The sequence below is a fragment of the Crotalus tigris genome, unplaced genomic scaffold (genome assembly GCF_016545835.1).
Source record: "Crotalus tigris isolate CLP2741 ecotype Arizona unplaced genomic scaffold, ASM1654583v1 scf7180000018371.15429387391:27106975, whole genome shotgun sequence".
Lineage (NCBI taxonomy): Eukaryota > Metazoa > Chordata > Lepidosauria > Squamata > Viperidae > Crotalus > Crotalus tigris.
In genome coordinates, this window is record NW_024096970.1 from 24,365,001 (window position 1) to 24,385,978 (window position 20,978).

At 38.2% G+C, this 20,978-nt stretch overlaps 1 protein-coding gene across 1 annotated transcript; it reads left to right on the top strand.

Annotated features, from left to right (window-relative positions):
* The first annotated feature begins 2,235 nt into the window (after positions 1–2,235).
* LOC120311829 (E2F associated phosphoprotein) lies at positions 2,236–10,134 on the top strand. Its single transcript, XM_039351848.1, has 6 exons — positions 2,236–2,386; positions 3,603–3,784; positions 5,022–5,120; positions 6,167–6,287; positions 8,208–8,327; positions 9,433–10,134. Exons 1-6 carry the CDS (start codon positions 2,313–2,315, stop codon positions 9,704–9,706), a joined length of 870 nt encoding a protein of 289 aa, XP_039207782.1. The 5' UTR covers positions 2,236–2,312; the 3' UTR covers positions 9,707–10,134.
* The last annotated feature ends 10,844 nt before the right edge of the window (positions 10,135–20,978 follow it).

Genomic DNA, 20,978 nt, shown 5'->3' on the forward strand with positions numbered 1-20,978 from the left:
AATTGTTAGGAAGTTTATCCTTAATTCCAGGTTGCTTCTCTCTTTGATCAGTTTCCAACCATTGTTTCTTGTCCTGCCCTCTGGAGAATAGTTTGATGCCCTCATCTTTGTGGCAGCCCCTCAAATACTGGAATACTGCTATCTTGTCACCCCCATTTCTTCTTTTCTTTAGACTAGCCAAACCCAAATCCTGCAACCATTCTTCATATGTTTTAGTCTCCAGGCCTTTGATCTCTTAGTTGCCACTTGAATATATTCAATGAAATAGAGCCCACCAACTGGGCTCTAATTACTGGGTAATTAATTTCTCTGTCAATCTGTTTTGTTAGAATTTTTTCTAACATTCAATTAGAATGTGCCTTTCTACCATTTAAATTGCTTATTCTGTATTTTATACCTTGGAATACAGATCTTGACGTCTGTCATCTCCTCTCTCAATTGTTTCTTAAGGTTAAACATTTCCTAGTTACTTCACTTTCTTCATATGGCATAATTTCTGGTCCATTGAACATCTTGTATTCTGAGCCTGTTCCAATTTTTCTGACTTTTGTAAGTGTGGTGTCCAGAACTGTATACTATTTGAGGTAAAGGCTGATCACTATGTAGAGTAGTTCATTGCTACTCTGTGAACCACTTTAAATCATTATTTCCGCCTCCGCTCCGTCTCTTTCTAAGGCCTCTGGCTTGCTCACTCACTCACTGCTCCGTCGCTTCCAAACACCACTTGCTCTCTCTCACTGCTGTCGCTTTCAAAGGTCGCTTGCTCACTCACTCCTCCGTGGCCTGGAAAGACCCCTCTCGCTTGCTCTCTCCTCACTGCTTTGCTAACAAAAACCTTTTCTATTCTTTCTCCATGTGTTTTTTTTCCCCTCTCCCTCTCCATTCAAAACCTGCTCTTTTATAGCTTCTCCTCTCTTTGCCCTCTTCTCTTCTGGGTGTGCCGGAAGCTCCAATCAGCCTACAGCCACGCATGCAGATCCTGGGGCTTCTGCCGAGCCCTGCAGCTCCAGCTGATCTCCAGGCCTATGCGGTTTTAGCTGGTTGCCTCCCCCGCTACACTTGGTTAGGGGTTGCGTACCACCTGCCAGATGCTAAAGTACCAGCGGTTGAAAAGCCCTATGTAGAACACTGTGACTAACCAGCACCCTGCTATATCCAATTAAATAATTAGAAAAAGGTGGAAAATCCGGGAGTTGCATAAATCTTTAAAATGCTGAGCTTGGGAAACACTGGTATAGTGTGATATGTGAACCACATCTTATGTGCTGTTGTGTTATAGCTGTGGTTCTCAACCTTTTTAATGCTGCGACCCCCAACCGGTCGTAAGTCGAGGACTAATCAACTGGTGCAGCACCGTTTGCAGAATGGGACTTTTGACAGGCTCAGCAGGGCAGAGACAGCCTGGACAATTCCTATTGGCTTTTGAAAGCCAATAGAATTAGACTCTATTCAAGAGAGTCTATTCTATTGGCTTTCAAAAGCCAGTACAATAAAAGGGAGTAGCACAGCTAAGGAAAAGGGGGGGAAAATGGCGGACTGCGTTGTTTGGCGACCCCCGTGAAATAGTCGTTCGACCCCAAATGGGGTCCTGACCCACACGTTGAGAACCACTGTGTTATAGCATCTTAACTAGTAGATAGAAGAATAAAGAGGCTAGAATATTCTGAAACATTAGTGATATTTATTAAGGAAAAATGCATACAATTTAAAATTAAAATATGACTGATTACTCCGTAGCGAAAGAGTTAAAGAAATCCTACCAGCATCGATATCCTGAATTGTAAGTCTTAATAGGCAAACTCATATCAGGCGACGTAGAAAAAACTCCCTGGGTTCCTATTGTGAATCCAAAACTTTTTTTCTTTTTATAAATGGGAAGCTTCCCCTGTTCAGACACAGTCTGATCCCATTCCAGATTTTAATAGTGGACAGAGTCTCTTCCTGTCCCCAGGCGTTTTTCAGCCTTTCCCCTCTGCAAGCCTGAGGAGTTTTTGTCTTGCGAGCGAAGGCAGATTGGGCGTTTTGGAAGATTCGCGTCGCTTTAATTGGCTGCTTTATCCTTTCCCCGGTGTTTTTCCAAGATCAGGGATTTTGGACTGCAAATCCGAGTGAGTACTAGATGTAGGCGCAGAGAAGCACATACCAGCGCATGAAGCTTGAAACCGGAACTAAACGCTTTCCGGATTTCTCTGCGGACTCAGAAACTGATGGGACCAACGCCAGGCTTAGCGGAAGAGGAAGTGACGGAAAAGGCGTTTTGTGCTAGTTGGAGGAACAAATTGACAAGGATTGTTTACAACGAAGTGGCCGGTATGAGTTCTCTGCGGGAAGAAGATGATCCTTATGTGATTGAAGAGCCCAGCGACGAAGATCCAGCGCAGAGCAGGTCTTTTGGGTTTGGGAAGGCAGCCGACGATATCTTTGCGTTTTCTTAAATCTGTGTGGGGTTGGGATGTTTCGCGATCGTCAGCCGAAGGCAAAACGAGGAGATCTCTCTTAATTAGTTACTGTCGAGAGATCTTTAGTTACTTTTCTGAGATCATGTGAAACAGCTGTGTGTTGCAATCTGCCGCTTTCTACATTTTGCAAAAAATCCCTTTGAGATCTTTACGTTTTTCTTTTCGATGTTATATCTTAAAGGGCTTCGTAAATTTTGATTTTGAGAATCGCTCTTGCTTATTTTTAACTAAGGAATCACCAAGCTGCCTCTGTTCTGTTTTGCACAGTAATATGTTACTTAGTAATGTATTTGAGTATTATCCCATAGTAGGCAACCTGTGCTCAGTTGGGTCATTGCTTCAGAAATATTTCCTTACCTGAACAGAGAAACAGAATGACCAGAGTGGGCAGTAAAGCAGTGGGAGCAAGAGCAACTTTGGGCTTCCTCCCTCCCTTTCTGTTTATCCCTTCCCAGCAGGCAGGTGAATGAATGGCTGCTGCTGGGTGAGGGAGGGATGGGAGACTGTCTGGGAAACTGTCACGGAACATTAAAAATGAAGATCATGTGACTGCAATAGCATCCTGTAGCACTGAAGCAGGGATATCGTTCACAAATTCTATAATAATCAATCCTGGATTTTGGACATATTCTGAAAATTAGCCCATTTGAGGTACCTTGGTTTAAAAATTGTTGCTATATTATGTACAGTACAGTTAAAGGTCATGACAATGAGAATTTTAGTGATATATAGATCAAAATAGAATGCTGTTGTGAAAGGGCAGACATAAATTCACTTAGAGCACGGGTGTCAAACTCGATCATGTCATGTGGTATTACGTATCGTGACGTATCATGATGTTTTTTGCCTTTGTGGAGCCAGGGTGGGCATGGCCTGCATGTGACGCATTCAGCCCATGGGCTGCCAGTTTGACACCCCTAACTTAGAAAGTTGCTTTTTATAAATGTCCTTCAAATAATTATCTCTCTGAGGTGAGGTGAACTGTTAAACTCACATTTTCTCCGGCTAGCTGGTGCTTCTAGCCAGCTGCTAATTACAAACTACTTAGAAATATCTTCTTTAAGTAATGTTAAACAAGGACTACCTGTGTGATATTCATGCTGAAATAATGATCTCTAATATCTCATCATCTACACCATGTAGTTCTGAAGATGAAGTGGATGTGCTCTTATATGGTACCCCAGAGCAGAAGCGTAAACTGATACGGGAATGTCTCACAGGAGAAAGTGAATCTTCTAGTGATGATGAATTCGAAAAGGAAATGGAAGCTGAACTTAGCTGCACCATGAAAAATATGGAAGGCCAGTGGAAGTCACAACTTTCAGGTAAACATTTTTCCAGAATTTAAAAATATGAATTGGCTTTCCAGGTCTTTTTAACGCTGATTAGTTTGGGGAAGATCAGCTCATTCCAACTAATTTCGCCAATTTGCTGCAACCATGAGGGGATATTCAACTCTAAGTATTGAGCAATATGAAGAGACTGGATAATGGAACTGTAGTTCTGAGACCTGTTGTGCTGCAAAAATAGCAATCAAAATAAATCAAAGTGCTCATTTTTTTAATTCCAAGCAATTACAAAATTTAAACAGGGCAACAGGACTCAAGACTATATTTCCAATATCTGGTCTCTTCACATTTTCCATCAATAAATGTAGAGAATGCTTGTTAATAAAATTGCTAATATACATTTCTATTTTACTAATATTTTTTAATAATATTGTTACATTTAAATATTTAAACAACAGAAATCTCATTCAGGCAGCTGTACTTTGAAGATTGAAAGGTAATTTGCTGTGAAGGAGTGTGGTGTTTCTGTGTCAAGGCACTCCAAGCATTTGAAACAGATTTGTGCCTACTTAAGATTTTAAGTCTAGAAGATACAGGGTTTCTCATATTCACTGAGGAATCAATTTAATTTGTGCAATTGTAGGATCATTGTAATGAGAGGCCAGGATATTGACACTGAATCAAATAGTTGCTTTTTTATGCAATTAACTGACAATGCAATCCTATGCTGGGATTTGCTTATGAGTGCATTTTGTATAGGATTGCACTCTAGGTATTTTGAATAAGCATATTCTTCCAACAGAATCACTCACAGTATTGTTGGCAGGGTGATCATCTCTGGTGTTTTTTGAGAGATGTTGGAATAAAGATTAATACATCATTTGCTAAGCTATTGCTTAAAAAGGAACTATTATTAACATCTGGGCATAGCTAACTGACTGCATGGGTTTAAAGGAGAATTAGAACAATTTATGAAGAAGACCATCTATATTTATAGGGCTATACTGGTTATACATTACCTCCTGGATTAGATCTTGGTACCAGTTGCTGAGACAGACAGAATATTTGGACCCAATTTTTTGCTTATAGGTTCCTGTAGGTTTTTGGTTGATTACTGTGAAAGCAGTATCTGAGTACAGTTGATCTTACATGTAAAGAATATAAACACCAAAGCAATTAACAGTTACATGAAATTTCAATGTATAACTAGAAGGATATGTACATATTTGCTTCTATATAATGATCTCATAATTGTATATTTCTTATGAATTAGGTGATGCTTCTCTTGCTGGGCAGTCTGAATCTGTTTCCACTTCTAAGTATTACGATGATATTTATTTTGATTCCGATTCAGATGATGAAGATGTAGTAGGTAAATAACCAATAATTTTATAGCCTGTGTAAAAACATAAACAGTAAAATTCCTTTGTCTTCCAAATACAAAATAAGTTCTAAAAATCTGAAGTGCTAGTTTTATTTTGTTTGTTAATTTAAAAAATGCAAATGAAATGAACACATATACATCTCCATGCAAATTTAGTATACAATTCTGTGGATGCCATCATGGATGCCACTTATTTATTAATTAAATGTATACATTGTCCATCTCACTATCCAAAATGAAACAATGAAGACAGGTGAGTTTTTTGTGTTTATCTTTCCTTAAGGATTACAGTATTCTTTTTAGTCTATAAATTTGACCTGCACAAAAGTTGAATGTGTATTTCCCCCTTCCCCCTCCAATACACACTTACAAGCCATTGGAAGATGGCATTGATTTTTAGCCTGTGAAAGTTGATTCTAATTTTGTCTATTTTTGACAACAGTAAATTAATACTGTGAATATATATTATTTATTTTATTTATTAAACACATTCAAATGACTTCCTATCTTAACCAATATATTCTGGATGATGAAGACGAACATACTGTAAGCCACCTAAAGTTGCTTTGGATGGTGAGATGGGTGCCATATAAATGTGATAAATAAATAAAAACACAATGAACAGATACAAGAATATTGAAATTCTAATTCAGGTCACTCGTAAGCATTTCTCTAACAATATAAAACAAAGCACACCTGTACCAAACTCACAACCACTTGAGATGCTACATTTGTAATTGTAGCTTCCAAGTAGTCTTCAAGGACAGCCCTATCTAGAATGCATTGTACTAATCCATACATGGGGTGCCCAGGCATAAGTAACTGAGAAACTCTATATATGTGACTATAATATATGGAGATATCAAACTGGGTAAGACCAAATTTAAACTATCACCTTTAGGAGATACCTGTTTGGAATATTTTTCGTACATACCCATCCAGGGGCTGTTAATTCAACAGGAGCTTTGGTTTTTGAGTTATACATTTTGGGTCTATAATCTGACTACAAATATAATCTGTCTCAAACATGACAGGTTCTACAGAAGCCAGAAAAAAGAGGAAACATGAACGGCGAATTCCAACTAATGATGAGTTATTTTATGATCCAGAAGAAGACAATAGAGATCAGGAATGGGTAGATTCGATAAGAAGGAGGTAAGAAAAATGATAATTTTGAATGAAACTTTACTCTGTGATTAAAACTAGCTTACATTAAGAACTCAGAGCTTTAAAGGTCTGAACTCAACTAGATTATGCATTTAAATTTAGATACTGCCTAAAGTTTCCAGAATATGGTGGAATATAAATTGATACAGTAAATAAATTGCATTTTCCCCATAGTTCATGTGGTCCACAGATCATCTTATTGCCTTAACATCATCTTTTTTTCGGAATCCCCAAGATGGAAATTAACAATATAACAACAATATAACATTATAACATGGCTGGAAGGGACTTTGGAGGTCTTCTAGTCCAACCTTCTGCTCAGGCAGGAAACCCTATATCGGGTAGGCAACCTTGGCTCTTTTATGACTCGTGGACTTCAACTCCCAGAATTCCTGAGCCAGCACAGCTGGCTCAGGAATTCTGGGAGTTGAAGTCCACGAGTCATAAAAGAGCCAAGGTTGCCTACCCCTGCCCTATACCATTTCAGACAATTGGTTGTCTGCTGTAATCAGGTTACATTAATTATTGAGACTTCTGGGATTATATCATAGAATTTTTTATTTCTGTCAGTATTTTATGTCACTGCAAATTTTATTACCTACCTTTTTTTTTTAGTGTGAAGTTTTAATTTTACTTTTAGGGTGATTAGATTTGATTGTGTGCCATCAAGTCATTTTAAACTCCTAATGACCATATAGATAATCTTCATGACAGTCTATCTCTAACCTATTCTTTCAAGTCTCCCCATGGTGCACTCACCATTGTAACCAAATCCACCTACCTGCTGCTGGCAGATTTAGTTTTATTTATTTTTTTATTTTGGAATAAATTATGATAAGAGTTCCAGGATCCAATGTGAGTCAGTCACCGGGACCAGGGTTTTTGTCTTCCGAGCTTTTGGATTTGTGCTGGAGCCCATCTTCATCTTCTCTCGAGCAGGGTGTGTGCTGTTGTGTGTGTGGTATTTATAGTGCCTGTTGTAAGTGGCTTTTTAAATGTTGATTGGGGTGTGTTGATGGATGGCTTTTAAGTCATTAGCTGTCATTTGCTTTTGCTGCCCAGCCCTCACCTTTTAAGTGGAAAATCAGCACTCCTGTTGACAGGACAAGTCTGTAAGCTTGGAAGACAAAGACCTCTGGTCCCAGTGGCCGACCCAGACTGGATCCTGCAACATTATACCAGAACATGTATTTACATATTTCTGATTTTCTGCCATTGTTGTAATTTTTTATTTAATTATTGGTACATCAGATGCGTCTTGGTGTCTGGTAACTCCTTCCTGTACATTCAGTTAGGGAAAGCTATGCCAGTTGGAATAACATTTTAAGCTAGTTTAAGGCAGGAAGATATTTCATTTGCATTGCTGGATTTTCTAGTAATTATACAAATGTACATATGATAAAATTGCATTGAGATACATGCACTAGAGAGATTGTAAAGAATCAGAACTTAGATCTGACTTCCATTCCTGCAGTTAAATAATAATTGGGTTTTTTTGGGGGGGGGGTGTTATATAAACATCAACTTTCCAATTGCCCATTCAATAATTATATAAGAGATCTCTAGTTCTGCCAGCATTGGCCTGATGACATTAGCACCTTCTTCAGGGTGTCATCTGTTTGTGTTCCTGGAGTGATGTGGGATTGTCTTGTTGGGTTTCTCATGTCAGTTTGTTCCTGCTTGCATTAAATATGAATAATATGGTAATCAAGAGGGAAATAAGAATTTGTGTAAAACCTGTATCAAAAGGGTGGGTAGAGTGTGAAGCCATTTCATTTTGGTGTGATATTTATGTAGTTAGGACATTGAACATCATCCATCATTTCTTGGTTTTTGGTATGCATCATATCAATAAAAATTGCTATACTAATAGTAATGCTTCTTTACTTTTGTGCTTTCTCACTGAAGTTATCATAATATAAGAAATGTTCAGTCACAACAACAAGAAAAGCCTCCTGCCATTCCCAACAGTGATGCTATTTTGAACTGTCCTGCTTGTATGACAACATTATGCCTTGATTGTCAAAGGTAATGATTTGAATTTTGTATAATATAAGCTAATATTTATGTGGTTAGTTTAATAGTTTAATTTTCAATTCAGTTTCTGGAGATATGTACCTTGCATGTCCTAAAAAAAAAAAAAAGGACTTCGTATAAATAGTTTTCGATTTACAACCACAACTGAACTCCAAATTTCCACTGCTAAGCAAGACGGTTAAGTGAGTTGTGTCCCATTTTACAACCTTTTTTTGCTACAGTTAAGCGAATCACTGCAATTGTTAAGCTTCTCCTATTGACTTGGCTTGTTGAAAGTCAACTGGGAAGGTTACAAATGATGATCACATGATCTTTGGACAGTGCAACTGTCATAAATACGTGCCAGTTACTAAGCACCCAAATTTTTATCACCTGAGCATGGGGATGCTGCAAGGGTCATAAGTGTGAAATCCAATCATTAACTTTGAACAGTTACTAAATCAATGGTTGTAAGTCAAGGACTACCCATACATAATTTTTCATCATTAGTTTGTCAATAGTGAAAACATGAACCGAATAATTTCTTTACCAGTACATTTAGATGCAGAAACCTATTCATATCTGTTATGTGATGAAAGTTTCCATTCTTCATATGCAGCCTGCCCCGAATCTGCTGCGATGGATTCTTCCATCTTATCCAGCAGACTGGGAGGAAGAATTAGTTTCACTAGTGAATATACTTCTGTCAGTTCACTGATGCAATTGAATTTGGCATAACAGTACAATAGTTTGAGTAACAGCAGGCAATTATTATCTAAGATGGATCACATCAACCTAGCAAGTCTCTCCCTGCCTTAAAGTTACAAATTAAAAACAAATAAGACATACAGTGTAGAGAAGGGAGATTCATTATTTTTGAAGTTCAGAATAAAATGGTAATATGAGCTATACAGGTAACCCTTGAGTTATAGCTGTAATAGAGCCTGCAGATTACAGTTGCAAGTCATGATGATTGTTAAGTGAGGTGCCCATGTGTGGGTCAATAAGCAGAGCCTGGGGTGCCTCAGATGCCATTTAATATTTAAAGGGTTATCAATTTTGAAATATTTAATCAGTCAAGGTCACTATGTTTTTCCTTCTCCCCTGGTCTTTTTAGGCATGAATTATACAGAACTCAGTACAGAGCAATGTTTGTGATGAACTGTACAGTTGTCAAAGACGAAATTTTGAAATATAAACACCCACTGAAAAAGAAGACAAAGAGAGGACACAAGAAAATTAAGCAGAGTAGCGAATCAGCTACTGGCTCAGAAAGCCAGGAAGAAGAGATATATCACCCAGTAAAATGTACCGAATGTTCAACAGAAGTGGCTGCATTAGATAAGGATGAAGTCTTTCATTTTTTCAATGTATTGGCAAGCCATTGCTAAGATGCACTATTTTACATCCTTCAAGATTATATTAAAATTTCAAAGTGAAAGATGATTTAATCTAAGACCCCTTTTGTATTTTTAAAAACTCTGCTTGACTAATCTGAAATGGAGATTATGATATCTGTGTTCTTGTCTGTAAAGATAAAACAAGAGAACTTTTAATTTATGTACATAAGTTGAACAGTTTTATTCTGTTAAGTAGAATCAAAATAGTTCTGAGTTAAAGAGATATCAGTCAATTACTTTATTTAATGGTTGAATTATAAAAAAAATATTTTCAACATTTAACATTCCAAGATTAATTCTCTTTAATTATGAATAATCTAGTGTACTTTTTCCTGCCTATTATTTCATATAATTCCTGAATTATGTGTTGTCCATATTAAAGTTGATCTATTATTAAAGGAGATGGAATGTTGAGGTAATCCGCCAATAATTTTCTCCATTATTTAACATTCCTAAACCTAAATTACACATACATAGTCACTAACATGATATCTTCTGGAAAATTCTCTGCACACTGTGTTTTCACCTTTAATTATAATTAGGTTGGCATGATTACAAATGGCATAATTTTACAAACCTACCAGTTAAAAAGATTAAAAATAATACATCGTTCAAGTCAATAAAAGTGTGACTTGGAGCCCAGCCAGCAGCATACTATATTCAAAGAATGATAAAAGTATACAGTTCAGGAAGAACCTCCAAAATGAAGGCAATTTTAACCAATAGGAAGAGGCATAAAGAGAAATGTAGAAACTCTTGCTATAACATACCACAGTTTTTAAAGTTTTCTGCCATAGCTAAAAGGAAGAGAGATTTATAAGACTATGAAGCAGTGCTTTTTGCTTAGGTACCATTTCACTTGGGAATGGAGAAAGCACCTTTCCTTTGCAATTGATGCACAGAAAATTGGGGGAACAAAGAAGCCAGACTTCCTTTGATTAACATGTTGTTTGTTATGATTGACAGAAGGAATTTGTTCAGGATTTGTTCACATCTCTGGTGACAGTTCCTCTTGGAAATATCTTTTCTGAGAGCTTCCGGTTTGCCATCGGTGCCTTTGGACGCATGGAGGCGAACGCCGTCTTCAGCATCCGATTTCATCCCACTGGGGGACCCTGGAAAGGGTAGAAAGTCGCCCTGTAGGGGTGATGAATGAGGAGGGGATCCCCACTTGATCATGGGAGGGCGGTTCTCCAAACCAGCAGGGGAAAGACCAGCCATAGCAATATGGCTCGTCATTAAGCTGCTGACAGCCAAAGTCAAAATTACTACCAGGCACCTTGAAAGCAACGCGGATGAAACTGGGTGAGATCTGATCTTCTCTTTAAGACTCTAAATATCTTTCTTGAAAAGCTGCCCTGAGGAGAGAGGGAAGGGAATTCCTGCCCCACCCTGTAAGAACAGCGGTGATTGACTACCCAGGGGAGACAAAGCAATTATAAAAACAACTTTAATCTAATTGGATGCATATATTTCTGAAATTTAGGGACTAAAAAGTTTTCCTTAAAATGTTCTTATTATTATTTCTACTGAATACGCTGATTTTTATCTAAAAAGAAAAGTAATAAACTTTGAAAAACTATTATAAAAACGGAGGACTTAAAAGGTTTTAAACGGCATTGGTGACATCTTGTGGCGAAGTTTGGTATTACAACTTATTATTGCCTAAAAGACTTGGCTTGAAGCCCAGACTACAGATAAAACTCTTTCGACCTTGAATACCACATGTGAGAAACTGCTGTAAAGAGAACTTCTGGGCGGCATCATTGGCCTGCTTGAACTATGAATGTAAACCATTACTGACTTTCAGAGTTATATGTGGGGAATTGCCTTCCTATCTCTCTATTTGAGGAACATTGGTTATTATATGAGATGATGAAATACCTTGGGCTATAAAATCTTACTTGACAAATGACTTCTACTATAAAGACTACCTATAAACACATGAAATAAAGGTCCCATACCTAGTTATAAAATTATTTTAACATCTGATTTTAAAGTCAACACATTATTAGGAGAATATGGATGAAGACCAGGAAAAGATCCTTTCCATGTTGAAAGCAATACATTAAACCATTCTTTCAGCTTGTGACAAAATAAGACCCAACATAAAAGAACAAGATGCCAGCTTAGACACACAAACCCAAATTTTGACTACAACCAAAGAACTAACAATGCAGAAGATAACAGAAGAAGTGGAATAATCAAATACTAAGACAGAGGACTCAACTGACTAACAAATACAGTTAATGGAAAATCCAGAAAAGGGAGTGACAATACTGAAAATGGAAAAGACTTTCTATATAAATCAGAAGAAATTTGAGAAAGAAGAACAGATTGAATGGAAGATAAACATCAGGACAATCATGGTGAACTGGAACAATGGGGAGGCGATTTAATGAATACAAATGGGCTAGCTAGCCCTTCACAAAAAATGGCAACTAAATGGTCTCTCTTATTTCAAATAATATATATAATAATAGAGGGAGATCTATTTGATGATCTAAAAGCACTGACATGGAAGGCTAGTTGGCAAATGAAAGCCCGAATAAGGCTGAAGAAAATTAGGGTTTTGATTTATTAGAGGGGATTTCATATTACTAATTAGAGGGTTAAAGGGAGAAGTTGAGATAAGGGGAATTTTAGTCATTAAATTTAAAATATTTGGAAACTAGTTGAAAATATGGATTCTATTTGTTTGCAGATGACACCAAGCTGGCAGGAATAGCCAACACTCCAGAAGACAGGCTTAAGATACAGAAGGATCTGGACAGACTTGAACACTGGGCACTGTTTAAAAAAATGAAATTCAATGGTGAAAAAAACAAGGTTCTACATTTAGGCAAGAAAAACCAAATGTACAGGTATAGTATAGGGGGTACCTTGCTCAATAGTAGTAACTGTGAGAGGGACCTTGGAGTCCTAGTGGACAATCACTTAAATATGAGCCAGCAGTGTGCTGCAGCTGCCAAAAAGGCCAACACAGATGCTAGGCTTCATTAACAGAGCAATAGAATCAAGATCATATGAAGTATTAATACCACTTTACAATGCCTTGGTAAGGCCACACTTGGAATACTGCATCCAGTTTTGGTCACCACGATGTAAAAAAGATGTTGAGACTCGAGAAAGAGTACAGAGAAGAGCAACAAAGCTGATTAGGGGACTGGAGGCTAAAACATATAAGGAACGGTTGCTGGAATTGGGTATGTCTAGTTTAATGAAGAGAAGGACGAGGGGGGACATGATAGCAGTGTTCCAATATCTCGGGCTGCCACAAAGAAGAGGGAATCAAGCTATTTTCCAAGGTGCCTGAAGGCAGAACAAGAAGCAATGGATGGAAACTAATCAAGGAGAGAAGCAACCTAGAACTAAGGAGAAACTTCCTGACAGTTAGAACAATTAACCAGTGGAACAACCTATCTCCAGAGGTGGTGAATGCTCCAACACTGGAAGTTTTTAAGAAGAGACTGGACGGCCATTTGTCTGAAATGGTATAGGATTTCCTGCCTGAACAGGGGGTTGGACCAGATGACTTCCAAGGTCCCTTCCAACTTTATTATTATTATTATTATTACTATGGATCATTGCCGAGTCAGCCAGATGTTCAGACTGGATTTGGCATTTTGTCTACCTATCAAGTCCTTACCAAGGACCTGGGATAGGCAGATGTGGATGTTTGATGTTATTACAGATATTATTATTATTATTAATAATAATATTATATTTAAAAATAGACCCAAAAGAAAAAAGAGTATTATAAATATGTTTGATTTATTGATTAACCCAGACAATATATATCAGTGGTGGTGAACCTATGGCATGGGTGCCAGAAGCGGCACTCAGAGCCCTCTCTGTGGGCACACGTACCATCTCCCCAGCCCCGCCTCTTCCCATGGCCCCCTCACCAGTAGCCCCCCCCGGAGAGTTGGCCCTGGACGCAGCCCATGCGAAGCAGCGCAGCCAAGGACATGGTAGCCAGGCAGCGGGAAAAAGACTCTGCCCTTGCTCCCGTCATGCGCAGATGATGTTGCGGGGCATGGGCGGAGGGCATGGCCACCATAGCGCTGCTGGGCTACCTGGGTGATCTGTGGTAGGCCGTGGAGGTGGTGGGTGGCCCAGTGGGCAGGGCGGAGCAGGGACAGGGTGGGGGGTGGGTTTTGGGCACTCGGTCTCTAAAAGATTTTTCATCAATGATATATTTAATGGTTTTGATTTATTAAAGGGGACACTGTGTTACTAATTAGATGATTTAATATGGTGGGAAATAGATAACTTTTAGGAAATAGAACAAGACTATATTCAAATAGATGTGTATTTTGAATATTAGATTCTGTTATGATTGAGATAAGGGAAACTTTGGTTACCTAAAGCTTGGAAATTATAAATATCAAATGTTAAATTTGGATATTGATGGGAAACTAAAAATTAGGAAAAAATCAATAACAGGACATTGTCTATAAATATTGAATATAAAAGTAATTAAGATATGTATAGCTAAAAATTTATTGATAAATGTAATAATGATGTTTTTACTTAGTTGATATAATAAGAACTGTATTAGCTTAAATATGAGATAGTAGATATTAATGGAAAAAGAGAGGAAATATTTGATGTTGTAACTTGAGATTCGTACTAAAGATTTTTGTATGTTATTAACGTAGCCACCATGTTGCTTTTTAAATACTTAAATGTAAAATTGGAAAATTAATAAAATATTATTAAAGAAATATCTTTTCTCTGCCTTTGCTCCATTGTTTTATTTTTATTTTTTTATAAGATTTTTATTGATTTTTCATGTTCAATAGTACTTGTTTAACAAACGTGCTTTCTGAGTTTACATTCACTAATACAAATTTAATTCCTAATCCTTTATTTTTTCCTCTAGCCATTAATAAAATAAATCCCAAGTTTGATAATATTCCACTTCTTCTTTTTCTTTCAACCTCAAAGTCAGTCTATCGATCTCCGCATATTCTAGTATTTTTTTTATTATTTCTTCATCTGATGGTAGTTCTTCATTTTTCCAATATTGTGCGAATATAATTCTTGCCGCTGTTGTTACATGTAAAATCAAATATATGCTTTGTTTATCAGTCTTTTCTGGCATTATACCTAATAAAAAAAAGTTCAGGTTTAAATCTACAAATTTTCCCAACATCTTTTCTAGCCATGTATATATTTTTTTCCAATAACTCTTTGCTTTGGCACATGTCCACCAAACATGGTAATAAGTACCTGACTTGTGTTTGCATTTCCAACATCTATCTGACATGTTTTTAAACATTTTTGCTAGTTTTGCTGGTGGCAAGTGCCATCTGTAAAACATTTTATATAAGTTTTCTTTGTAAGAAGTTGACATTGTCAGTTTATAGTTTCTTTCCCACAAGTTTTGCCATTTTTCTTATTCTATATTGTATCCAAATTTTTTTGCCCATCTTATCATTGTTTCTTTAACTTGTTCGCTTTCCATTTTCAAATTTAAAATTCAAATTTAATTAGTTTCTCATCAGAAGTTAATACTATCTTATCAAACAAGGTTTGCTCCTTATAAAATCCATACAGTTTAACATCTTTATCATATCTAACTTGCATTTGTAAGTATGCCCACCATGACAGATTGATACCCTGATTTTCCATTTCTTGTTTAGATTTTAAGTTCACTTCAGAATTTAGAATATCTCTGTATGTCCGGATTTTTTCAAAATTAACTAAATTTGGATGTACAAATGCTTCCATTGTTGAAAGCCAACCTGGAATTTTCAGATATATTTTACATTTTATTTTTTTCCCATGTTGATAATAATGCATTTCTTATATAGTGATTTTGAAAGTACTTATGAATTTTACTTTTTCCATACCATAAAAAAGCGTACCACCCCAGTTGTAAATCATGTCCCTCCAAATATAATAACCTTTTGTTTCTAAAAATTACCCATTCTTTTACCCGTGTTAATACGGATGCTTGATAAGGGGCTGCCACAAAGAAGAGGGAGTCAAGCTATTTTCTAAGGCGCCTGAAGGCAGGACAAGAAGCAATGGATGGAAACTAAGCAAGGAGAGAAGCAACTTAGAACTAAGGGGAAACTTCCTGACAGTTAGAACAATTAACCAGTGCAACAACTTGCCTCCAGAAGCGGTGAATGTTCCAACACTGGAAGTTTTTAAGACGAGATTGGACAGCCATTTGTCCGAGATGGTATAGGGTTTCCTGACTGAGCAGGGGGTTGGACTAGATGACCTCCAAGGTCCCTTCCAACTTTATTATTATTATTAATATAAGACCCACTCTGGCAAACCAAAACCTCCATTTTCCTTGGCTTCTTGTAACATTTTCATCTTGATTCTAGCTTTCTTTCCTTACCAAATAAATTTCAAAATCAATGAATTTAAATCTTCAAATAATTTTTTCTCATTTTATAGGTATTGTTTGGAATAGAAATAAAATTTTTGGTAGTATATTCATTTTCACTGTAGCAATTCTTCCTAATATTGACAGTTACAAGTTTTTCCATTTTTCCAAATCCAATCTTATTTGGTTCAATAATTTTGTATAAGTATCTTCTTTTATTGTTGAACATCTTGCCATTAAATATATTCCCAGCTTTGACTATTTGTATTTTTTCTGACATTTTTTTTGCTTATCTGAGAGATTTTTAACTATTACTTTAATTTTTTCTCTGTTTATTTTCAGTCCTGCTATTTCTTCATACTGTTCTATCTTTTCCAGTAGTTTAGGAATCGTCCCCAAAGGTTCTTCTAGGATAAATACCAAATAATCTGCAAATGCTTGCAATTTGTATGTTTCACCTTTTATTTCTAGTCCTTTAATTTCTGTATCTTGTCTAATATTTCTATTTAGAACTTCCAAAGTTAAAATAAATAACAATGGAGATAATGGACATCCTTGCCTTGTACCTTTTCTTATCTCAAAAGTTATCTGTGTAGTCTCCATTTACAATCACTTTCGCCGTTCGTTTATTATGTATTGTTTTAATCATATTTATAAAGTTTTGTCCAAAGTCCATTATTTTTAATTGTTGGTTCATAAATTGCCACTTTGCTCCATTGTTTTACAAAACCTAATGCAAATGGGAGGAATTAATGGGTGATGTTTGTGCAATCTATCTTTGGAAAGATCAGTATTTCCAATGAGCCAGTTTGCTGTAGTGGTAGTGCTGGAGATAGTTCTAATGCCACCTTAGGCATGAAATCCAATCGGTGACATTATTTATTTATTCTATTAAATTTACTGACCACCCCATTGAATGCAAATGAGTGTTTGTGTTGTTTGTTCCGGTGGTACTTAACATCAAAGACTGCCCCAGCAACAACAACCATCCAATCAAACAGCCCGAAATCAGACTGTAATTCAGAAATATCCAAACAAATAACATTCATACTAATTTGCATCACCTAAAACAGCGGATCTCAACCTGTGAGTCGCGACCCCATTTGGGGTCGAACGACCATTTCACGGGGGTCGCCAAACAACGCAGTCCGCCATTCCCCTCTCCCTTTTCCTTAGCTGTGCTACTCCCTTTTATTGTACTGGCTTTTGAAAGCCAATAGAATAGACTCTCTTGAATAGAGTCTAATTCTATTGGCTTTCAAAAGCCAATAGGAATTGTCCAGGCTGTCTCTGCCCTGCTGAGCCCGCCAAAAGTCCCATTCTGCAAACGGTGCTGCAAGTTGTCTGCAGCGAAGGCGAGCTGTCTGGAAGTTTCCATCACTCCCTGCTGAGCAACTACTAAAAGTGTAAGTAAAAGAGGGCCAGGGGTGGGAGGTGGGAGGCCAGCGGGCGCAGGGAGGGTTGCTGGCGCACGTGGGGCCCGGCGGGTGCCTTATCTCCCTTGGGCTGGGCCAACTGGTGGCCCACCTGGTGGCCAGCCTGCTCTGTCTCTGCCGCTTGCCAGCTATGCCTCGGCCGGCACAGGGGGTGGCACCATGCATGCGCAGCGCTCCCGGGCAGGGAAAGTCCTCAACTTACGACCGGTTGGGTACTCTTCAACTTACGACCGGTTGGGTAGTCCTCGACTTACGACCGGTTGGGGTCGCGGCATTAAAGAGGTTGAGAACCACTGACCTAAAAGGTATTTAAAGGCCAGTGTTTTGACAGATGAGCACAGTTCAAAGTGCACTGACGATGTCTCCTTGAATGGTGACAAAACCTGTTTGCAACTAAATTGCCAAGCTCAGAGCTCAAACAAACAGGCCGACTACTGACCCAAACTACTAATATTCAAACACATTTCAACCTTATACGGTACTTTTGTTCAAAGAAAAAAAGTGTAATGATTTATTGATTGGGGATTACAAGGGCTTAAAGAGAAAAGAATAACTCTGACTTTGCAAATACACCAGAGAAATGGTTAGCATATAAATTAAGAAAAAAAGAATGATATTGAAACTTCGAGAGGATAATATGGCAATACAAAAAGTGTTTCATCAGCATTATTCCAATCTATATAAAGGACATGATATTCCTTTGGAGAAAACAGATGAATACTTTAAAAAAGTCAAAGTTTACCGAAGATTACAGAAAAACAAAGACATTATGAACAAAGCTATAACAATAGAAGTTTTTCAATGCTATAAAAAAGATTAAATTAGGAAAACTGCCTGGACCAGATGACTTACCAGGTTCTTATTATAACTGCTTTGAGGATGAACTTTTACAACTTTTGCAAAACACAGTGGATTTTATCTTACAGGGAGGAAAGATGCCTGAGACTTTGAAAGACACAAATGACTTCAACAATAAATTATAGACTTACATAATTTTTTAAATCTATATACTAAATTTCTCAACTCTAACCTTTAACTGGGCAAAATGGTGCACCACAATACAAAATTATTTTAACCAAGGTACCTCAAGTGGACTAACTTACAGAATACTGAGACCCATTACTATTGAGGGAATCAAATTTGGGAGTGACTGCTTCAGTGCTGCCATTACACTGTTGCAAGCTTCCTGCTATTAACCGTAACGCAATCCCTCCCTCCCTCACTCAGCAGCAGCCACAAACCTGCCTGCTGGGAAGAGAAGGGAAAGAAAGGGGGAAAGGTGTTGGCCCAGTCCAACACTGGATTTGTGTTATGTGGCCAATGAATTTGTGCAGAGTAGAGAAAAATGGAATTCAGTTTATTTCTGCACAGAAGTAAAAGGATGCATTTGAGATCCAAATCCAAATCAAGGGTGCTGAAAAACAGCTTAGTATAGACTTCTGTACAGACCTGAAATACAAAAAAGCAATTTTTATGGATGCACGTAAGCAAATCACATAATCCATGCTCACCAAAACCCTAAATACTATAATATGTCTAGGGCTGCATTTAATTAGTTAGGCTCTTCATCTACTGATATAAACAAAAATTGGAAGTAATTGCTTTATAATTTTTTTTCTTTCTTTTCTGCCCTTTTAGCTTGCTCTTTCCTTGTTTCTTGCCTTTTTCTTTTTTTCCTCATTCTCATTATTAGTTCTTGAAATAAAGGTACCGTATTTCAAATGAATGTTGGAAATGCAAATGTAAAGAAGGGATCTTTTATTACTTACAGTGGACATGTGATAAAGCAAAGAAATATAGAGTAGGATTCAATCTTAATATAAAAGATTCTCAAGGTGAATATAAAGATAAAACTTTTCTGGGTTTAATGAAAAAAGACGGAAATTTAACTGCCTATTTAACTTATATGCAGAGCACATCATGAGAAAGGCAGGGCTAGATGAATCAAAAGTTGGAATTAAGATTGCCGGGAGAAATATCAACCTAAAATATGCAGATGGTACCACTCTAATGGCAGAAAGGGAAGAGGAACTAAAGAGCCTCTTGATGCAGGTGAAGAAGGAGAGTGCAAAAGTTGGCTTCAAACTCAACATGAAGAAAACCAAGATCATGGCATCTGGCCCTCTAAATTCCTAGCAAATAGATGGGGAAGAAATGGAGGTAGTGATATATTTTATCTTCCTGGGCTCCAAGATCATCACAGATGGAGACTGCAGCCAAGAAATTAAAAAAGACGCTTGCTCCTGGGGAGGAAAGCTATGGCAAATCTAGACAGCATACTAAAAAGCAGAGACATCACCCTGCCAACAAATGTACATATAGTCAAGACCATAGTTTTCCCACTTGCAATGTATGGCTGTGAAAGTTGGACCATAAGAAAGGCTAAGCTCAAAAGAATTGAGGCCTTTGAACTATGGTGCTGGAGAAGACTCCTGCAAGTCCCCTGGACTGCAAGGCAATCAAACCGGTCAGTCCTAGAGGAGATCAACCCTGACTGCTCTTTAGAAGACCAGATCCTGAAGTTGAAACTCAAGTACTTTGGCCACCTAATGAGAAGGAAGGACTCACTGGAGAAGAGCCTAATGCTGGGAAAGATTGAGGGAAATATAAGGGGACACCAGAGAATGAGGTGGCTGGACAGAGTCACTGAAGCAGTAGGCAGGCCGGATGCAGCCCGCAAAGTGGTTTCATGTGGCCCACGAAGCCATCCTGGAAACAGTGAGGGAACGGCCCCCACTGCCTTGGACCTGGCCCAGGCCACCCAAGAGCCAATGTACAATTTTGTGGTGACCATCTATGCTGAAACGCATTCAGTCTTAGCTCCACAACGCCTGTCTAGAAACAAGGAACCAGCCCCTGCTGAGTCAGCCCCACCTCCTGGGTGCATGCTGGGGAGGTGTCACCCTTTGTGAGAAATGAAGAAATAGACCATGCCTTGGTGCTTGCCCTGGTCCCACCCCCTTCTTCCAGAGACCCTCAGAACTGTCCCACTCCTGCCCAGGCCCCCACAAGCACCCTTGAAGCAAATAATGTAGAGGCTGGCCATACCCACCCAATAGGCCACACCCACCCAGTAGGCCACACACCCCGCCCACCCAGGGTAACTGCAATGCTGATGCGGTCCTCAATGAAATTGAGTTTGGCACCCCTGGCTTAAATGGATTCCAGAAGATGGTAGAGGTCCACGTCCATGGGGTTGCGATGGATTGGACACGCCTTCACAACTAACAACAACATACGGTCTGTCTTGTGGTAGGGAAACACTGCGAAACTTTTTCTTTTCTTTGAGGGTAAAAGCATCCAACAGGACTATGAACTGGAGTCTCCTCCTCTCAAGCTAGCGATCCCGTTAATCCACGGTAGGCGCAGGCCTTCGGGATAACCCACAGCGCCTCCTCAAGCACAGAAACCAGGCGCAGGTCTCCCAATCCGGAAAATGCGTCGCTTCCCCTTATTTCGAAACTTGGCGCAGGGA